Source organism: Carica papaya, chromosome 7 (genome assembly GCF_054855325.1).
Source record: "Carica papaya isolate Zhongbai chromosome 7, ASM5485532v1, whole genome shotgun sequence".
Lineage (NCBI taxonomy): Eukaryota > Viridiplantae > Streptophyta > Magnoliopsida > Brassicales > Caricaceae > Carica > Carica papaya.
The window spans coordinates 28674933-28682893 of record NC_142315.1 but is presented as its reverse complement, the minus strand read 5'-3'; the positions used below and the strand labels follow the sequence as shown (position 1 = coordinate 28682893).

The 7961-nt window shown below is 33.5% G+C and overlaps 1 protein-coding gene across 1 annotated transcript; it reads left to right on the top strand.

The window, feature by feature from the left end:
* The first annotated feature begins 295 nt into the window (after window positions 1–295).
* LOC148253134 (uncharacterized) lies at window positions 296–649 on the top strand. Its single transcript, XM_088208546.1, has one exon. The coding sequence runs from the start codon at window positions 296–298 to the stop codon at window positions 647–649; it is 354 nt and encodes a 117-aa protein (XP_088064672.1).
* Window positions 650–7961: the final 7312 nt, after the last annotated feature.

Below are 7961 nucleotides of genomic sequence, written 5' to 3'. Positions count from 1 at the left end.
TGGAGCTTCTATAAACAAGAGTGAATTATTCTATAGGAATCTAACATAAATCATCAGTTTCAATAAAATTTAAGTAAATCAACAATTAGAATTCACTCCAAAATTAATGATTTAGTAACAACTGAGTTAATGTTATAAATAGTATTAAAAATAATATTAAAGAAGCTTAGTTACTCACATTTCTACTATAGCATAAATAGTCACTCTATTCGTTTTAATTTTTCATTGCAATAGGCTGCTCTTGATCAATTAACTCCTAGTAATACGAAAAGACAAAAAAATTTACCAGTCAAACATGTCACGCAAAGCTCAACAAGCCATTCAATTACTGCTTCTGGCCACTTGGATTGCAATGTTGGTGCAACCAAGTCACACCCAGCTATTACCTGGATTTCCAGGAATTCCTGGACTTCCAGGAACTTCTCAAATTAATCAGTGTTTGGCGTCCTTTAATGGTATTGAAGGATGCTTGCTGTCACTTTTCACTTTTCCAATTGGAGGTCTTACCCCTTCCTCTTCTTGTTGTAATGCAATTCTAAATATCAGCAAGAGTTGTTGGTCAGTTTTTTTCCCCTTAGCCCCTTATGCTCCACAACTGATTCAGAACTTTTGCGACACTCCAAAGGCATTCGCAGCATCTCCTAAATGAGTTTCTTTTTTTTTTTTTTTATTTTAAATTCAACAGAAATTAACCAATTTTTAGTTCTCCTAAGTCATTAATATAGTGGAGATTTATGGTTTTATTTTATTTTATTATGGCAAAGAGAATATACTTTAGCTATGTGATTGAAGTTTAAATTTATTTTTCCAAATAATTCTAGCGAAAATAAAAATTAATTTTCTTTTAGTGCATTATTTGTTTTCTTATAGACTTCTTCCTTTTTGTTTCAAAGCTATGAATATATAAGCAAGTACATTCTCAGGCTTTCTTTTTTGCTTCAATTCTAATCCCTACAATACATTTTCATATAATTCTTAATGTGTATAATTATAATATTACTTTTACACTAGTGTCACATTTTTAAATTATCTAAAAAATTAACAGGAATTGATCAAATCAGGCCATGAGAACAAAGAGAGAATAAATTATGCAGAAATTTTTTATAAAAAAAACCCGCAGAAAACTATCAAGAATACATAATATAAGTACAAATGATTTAGATATTTTTTATAAATATTGAACTATAATGTTATAAATGTTGCAATGTTATAACGTAAATATATCTAAAAGTTTCATAATTGGCTGAATTTAAATATACATGTATATACACTAAATTCATCTTCTTCAAAAATCCAAAAGAAATCAACTAAAATTAGGTGTATTAAGTGTATCAATAGAGATTTTTAGATTTTAGCTTTATCCAATTTAGGTTTAAATTCATTTTTTCTTTCAATTCTCAGCAAAATAAAGGTTGATACACCCTTTTCTTTTTCTTTGACTTCACTATTCAATTTTTTTGTTCTCACATGCTAAGCATACATGCCAATCAATATTCTAATCGCATATATATATATATACATATCATCAATTTGAGATGTCCATATTTTTCTTATGTAATTTTTCTAAATGTTAGAGTTTTGGTTATTTTAATTTTCTAAATGTTCTCTTTTCAATATTATAATTAATTTATAATAAATTAATATTTATTTTTTAAAAAAAGATTACCATGTTTCTTTTTAATGAATTTACTAATTAATTTTAAAGAATTTTTTAATTTAATTTTAAGGTCTTTAAAGTTTTAAACATAGTGCCAAATGCTTTCACAATTTTAAGATTATTATTTTTATATAATTCATATAAATCGCAAATATGTACAATGTAACAGCCCCGGAAAATATAAAAAAAGAAATGAGTATTTAAATATATCGAATGCGGAAGCGAGATCAAAATTTCAGTTAACATCCCTTACACGAAAAACAAAAAAAAACGTACTTAAAATATAAAAGGTTAAACTAACTAAGAAAGAAAACTCGACAATAAACTATGCGTATGACTACAGAGTCTCTAGGCATCCCCTTCGTCGTCCTCCTGCGGAACGGGCTCGGGAACCATGTCTTCCTGATCTGAAATGGTTAATTAAGGAGTGAGCTACACTAGCCCAGTAAGAACATCACGATATCTCACCGTCACGGAGATAAAGGTGGGTAGAAAACCACAAAAAGACCAATGGAGCATAATTTACAACAAACTCGTTTATTTACATAAAAACCTTTACCATCCACTTACCTTGGTGGAATTTATGAAAACAATATGAGAAAAACAATAACATCATCATAATCATTGAATAATCTAAGCTGTAAAACATAACACTTATCACGCCTCTTGTAATTCAATCATTGTACAACATATCTCTTTTCTCATTTACCAGCCTACTAGTATCCGTGGGGGTCCATAGGGGTTCCGCTACCCGTTAATCTTTAACATTCATAATCAGTTTCCAGGGCCGTCCCCATACCCCGTCCGGTATGGGCGCCAAAACCATGAACCTCAATACCCCGTCCGGTATGGGCACCAAAACCATAAGATCTCCATACCTCGTCCGGCATGTGAGACCACAATCCCGGTAGGGTTCCCTACGGACCCGGTCCGTCCACCATCTCCCAGGATATCTAGTCAGGCTAACCCCATCATACAATTATCAGTCCACACAATCTTTCATTTTCCTTTTCCTCAATAAGCATCATCAATTCACATACAAACAAGCAACAATAGTTCATGCCAAACAGACAACATACAGTATCGGTTTTTCAGTCATTCAACTCATGATTAATAAAAACGTAGTAAATGCACACAAATCTGTAAAATAAACACATCAAACCTCATTTTGCATTTAAAGCTGTAAACAGGCCAAATAACAGTAAACCACCAATCACACTAGACTCGGGCTCCATTAGCTACCGTAAGCAATTTCACACATGCGTTAATTCAAGAAATACCGTTTTATCATTTTGAACTTTAATACCGTGATAGGAAATAGGGTGAGGGGTCCTTACTTGTTTTCGGGATCCGAATACGATTCACAGTGCGCCTGCAGGCCGTCCCTAATTTTCCCTGAATTTTTCCTGGGGAACTGAAACACACTAACAGTACCTGCACGTGTTCCAAAAAAAATCCAAATTAGGCCCAGGGCCCCTTTCGGACCAAATCGCAACTCCGGCACGGCGGCTCTGCCGTGCTCCGGCGACGGCGCCGCCGCTGGCGGCGGCAAGTCGCCTCGGGTTGGCTGTTTTCGGCCGTTTTCGGCCGAATTCGGCCACGCTCGCATTGGTCCTTGTCAGAAAACAACCCTAGGGCCCTCGGGGGGCCAAAAAATTACGGAAAAACGGAGCTTACCGGCGGCGGCGCTCTCGGGTGCAGCGGCTCTCCGGCGAGGTTCGTGTTTTGGTGATTCGGCTCCGGTCAACCTGTAGAGAAAAGAATGGTGATCACGGTGATATAAAAATTGCATCGAACGGAGGCCGGGAAGGGCCTCGTCGGAGGCAAAAACCGAGAGGGGCGCGGCGGCGTCGCTGGGTTTCGGCCGCGTATTCCGGCCGTTTGGCCGGGATTTCGGCCTCAATTTGGCCATAGGAGGAATCAGCGGAGAAAAACGAGTCGGGGGTATGAAATTTACCTCGATCGGCGGTCGGAAATTTCCCCGGTGCGGCGGCGAGTGGCGGCGGGTGGCGGCGGTCGACCTCTGGTTCGTCTTCTCCGGCGAGCGGCTGGCGGCTAGGGTTTTTGGTCTGGTGTGGAGGTTCTATTTATAACCCCTTGCCTTTTGATCACAGCCGTTCATTTCGTTTTAATCTGAGCCGTTCGTTTTTGATTGAATCTGGGCCGTCCGATCGCGTGATTGATCTGGGCCGTCGGATCGCACCCACGCGGATCGCCAACGTGGCTCCTTTCGGAGTGACGCGATCTTGCCACGTGGCAGGCCCTGGTTGGCCGGGACTGCTGACCGGGCCTGCTGACGTGGCTGCTGACGTGGCACCCCCTTTTTTTTTTTTTTTTTTTTTTTTTTTCTTTTTTCCGGGTGCTACATACAAACTCAAAAAAACATATTATTCCTTTAAAACAAATATATTACAAAAAATAAAATTTAAAATTTAAATTTATAGTACTTTCTAATTTTAAACACCATGTGTAATTATTCAAAATACTCTAAGTCCTTTTTAATAAATTTTATAGTATTTCAATACATATATACTAACAATTTGTGTTAAAATTTAACCCCAAACTTAATGGCTTAATTAGTAACCACTTCATTAATGGTTTAATTAAAATATGTAGTAAAGAAGTTTTATGATTTGGAGGGTTTTTATTAATAAAAATGGTAATTAAAAACCTAAAATCACCTATTATATAAATACCTACTCTCTTTGTTTCAACCATTCATCCCATTAGGCTTCTCTTTCTCAACCAATTCTTTTTCTTAGAAACTCAACTCCAACCAAGCATGTCAAACAAGACTCAACAACGCATTCTAGTATTACTTATAGTCACATGGATTACAACGTTAATGCTACCCAGTTACTCCCAACTGATACCCGGATTGCCAAGATTTCCATGAATACCAAGATTATTTGGAATTCCAGGACTTTCAGGAACTCTGGGATTACTTAAGATTTTCATGAGTTCCATAAATTCCAGGAACTCTAGAATTGCTTAGAATTAGTAGTAATTTCAGGACTTCCAAGAACTCTAGAATTGCCTAGAATTCTAGAAATTTTAAGAATTCCAGAACTTTCAAGAATTTTAGGACTTCTAGGAATTCTAGGAATTTCAAGACTTTCAGAAACTACAAGATTGCTTACATTTTCAGAACTTTCAGGATTACTTAGATTTCCAGTAGTTCCAGAAATGTCAGGATTTGCTCAGATTAACTAATGTTTTGCATTACTAAGTAATATCCAAGGATGTCTGTCATCGCTTTTCACTTTCCCAATTGGGGGTCTCGCCCCTTCCTCTTTATGTTGCAATGAATTTCTAAACATCGGCAAAAACTGTTGGTCTATTATTTTTCCCTTAGCACCAAGTACTCCACAACTTATTCAAAACTTTTGCAACACTCAAAAGACATCTCCACCACCTCTTGAATGAGTTCATCTCCTTTAAGCCCCATGAAAAATCAACTAATTTTTAGTACTCCAAATTCAATTCTTCATTGGAGATTTAAGATTTTATTTTATTTTATTTTGATTAAAAAATATTTAATTTGATGAATTGAGCTTAAATTGTTTTCTTTAATGCAAGTAAATTTACCATAAGTAAAAATTGAAAAACTTTAATTTAGTTCATTTTTTTATTTTCTTAGTCTTTTTCTTCTTTATTTCTCAATGTATCTATAAATATATATATATATAGTTATTTTTGCTTCTCAATGTATCAACCATCAATAGATCAGTATCAATGGAATTTGCTCCTAATTAATCCAACGGCCACGTTTGCTTCGATTTTTGTTATAATCCTAGTAAATCTTACAATTGAATTTCATATTAGTCTTGAAATATATAATTATCATATGATTAAATAAATATTAAAGTTATTAATAATTCATATCAAAGACAAAGTATTTTTGATACGATATTCACAATAAGAGAACTATTATTTCTATATAAATGCGATTAGATATTTTTCTGACCATTCGAAATCAACAAAGAGATGCATGAGAACTATTAGTTTTATATAAACGCGATTAGATATTTTTTCTTATAGCTTTTTAAATACTTTACGGAGCATATACAATATCTTAATAAAATCGAAGGGTGCTATGTAGTTAGAAAGAATTACTTAGTTCATATTAAATATATAATTGAAAATCTTATTGAGAAATATATTCTCAGATAAACTCAATACTATGTATGCCAAATGTAATAAGACACATTTAGTAATTTATTCGACATGGTATATAATTAGTTTTTACGTATTATATATACATGCACACACATAACAGTAGATTCTAAACATTTCCTCAATTTCAATTACGAAAATGCAATTTTTTTTATAGTGTTTTGAGGAGTCTGATCAAGTATTAGAATGTACGGAATAAACTTATTAAAATTTGTTCTCAGTTTTAATAAATTTTATAAATAAGTAATACAAAAAATTTTAAAAGCCATAGAATATTATATTTTATGTCTCCATGCAAGATTGGCATCGGAGAATATTATTTATTATTATTATTATTATTTTAATCAACTCAAACAAACATCTGTACTGTGAACAAGGAAGAAAAACAACTATTTTGTTTCTATTCATCAAGTAATAATATATATGCATACATACATATACATGTGTAGAAAAACTTCTTAATGCAGCTTGAAGAGAGTAATCCATAATCAATGAAGTCATGCATTTAATTAGGAAAAAATGGTATCATGAAAGATTTAGTATATATAATTTTCTCTATTAATTGGATAAATTTTTTTTTTTTAAATCCTTTTAGTGTAGAATAAGAACCAATAAAATCCATAAAGATAAACATAAATTTTCAGGTTCTACAGTGAATGTTCAAAGTAATTCTCTTAGTGAATTAAAAACTTCTAAATCATCTTAGTATGAATTTTTTATTTTCAATGAGTAATGCAAATTCTTTTTATAGTGTCAATCTGATTTGATGAAGTATTAGTAAACAAAGAATATGCTTGATCAAAAAGCAAGGTGAGAATTTATTTTGTTATAATGAAGCTTTAATTCTTTAAATTAGTATGAAGACTCAGTCTTTGTTTAATGCACATTCGTCTAATTAGGAAAAAAATATATCATGGTAGGCTTACTATACAAAATTTTGTCAATTAATTGGTGTAACAACCCCGAAAATTAAAAAGGAAATGTATATATAAATTTTGAGTGCGGAAGCGAAATAAAAAGTTCTGACTAATATCCCTTACACAATAACCGAAATGTACTAACAATATGAAAGAATAAGTTAACTAAAGGAAATACTAGAAATGAAATACTATAAAGAAAACTATAAAATATTTAGGCATCTACTTGCCGTCTTCCTGCGGAATGGGCTCGTGAACCAAGTCCTCCTTATATGAAATAGTTAAGTAAGGATGTCACACTATATCACTGTCACAAAAGTAAAGGTTGGTAGAAAAACAAAAACGACCAATGGAGTACAATTTTTAACAAATTCATTAATCAATAATAAAACCCTTTACTATCCACTTACCTCGGTGAGATTTATGAAAATGACCCGTAGAAACAATAACATCAAAGATATCATGAATTCATACATACTCTGTAACATAGCACATGTCATACTTTTATTTTTCAATCATTAAACAATAATTTTCCTCTTTTATCAGCCTACCAGTATCAATGGGGATCCATAGGGGTCCCCGCTACACGTGAAACATTAAGTTAAATAACTTAATTCCAGAGCCGTCCCCATACCTCGTTCGGTATGGGTGCCAAAACATTTAAAGTCTTCATACCTCATCCGGTATGAGACAACGTTCCCGATAGGGTTCCCTATGGAGCTGGTCCGTCCACCATCTCCCAGAATATCTAGTGAGACTATCAACTTATCCATTTATCAATTCACATACCATTTTCCATTCTTTTCTTAGTTTTCTATTTCTCACATAAATGTGAACACTTAAACAAGTAACGTGCATTCAACGAGGCAAGCATACACTAAATCCACGAAACCAAGCAACAGTGAAGTAAACAGTGATTCATGCATCCGAAACCATAGAATAAATAAGCCACCTATCGTAACGTATTTAAAACCATAAAATAAATAAAACAGGAACTGACCGAAAAGTATATCAGATTCGGGCTCCATTAGCAACCTTAAGTAATTACGTGTATCTATATAATTCATAAAATACAGTTTTATCATTCAATTGAACTTTAATTTCACGATAGAAAATAGGGTGAGGGATCCTTACTTGATTCGAAGTCTAAAATCGATTTTTCACTGCGCCTACGGGTAGTCCCTAGATTCCCTGAATTTTTTTTTTTGGGA

Coding starts and splice junctions, on each gene's coding strand:
- LOC148253134 (XM_088208546.1), top strand. CDS start 296: ATGTCACGCAAAGCTCAACAAGCCATTCAATTACTGCTTCTGGCCACT.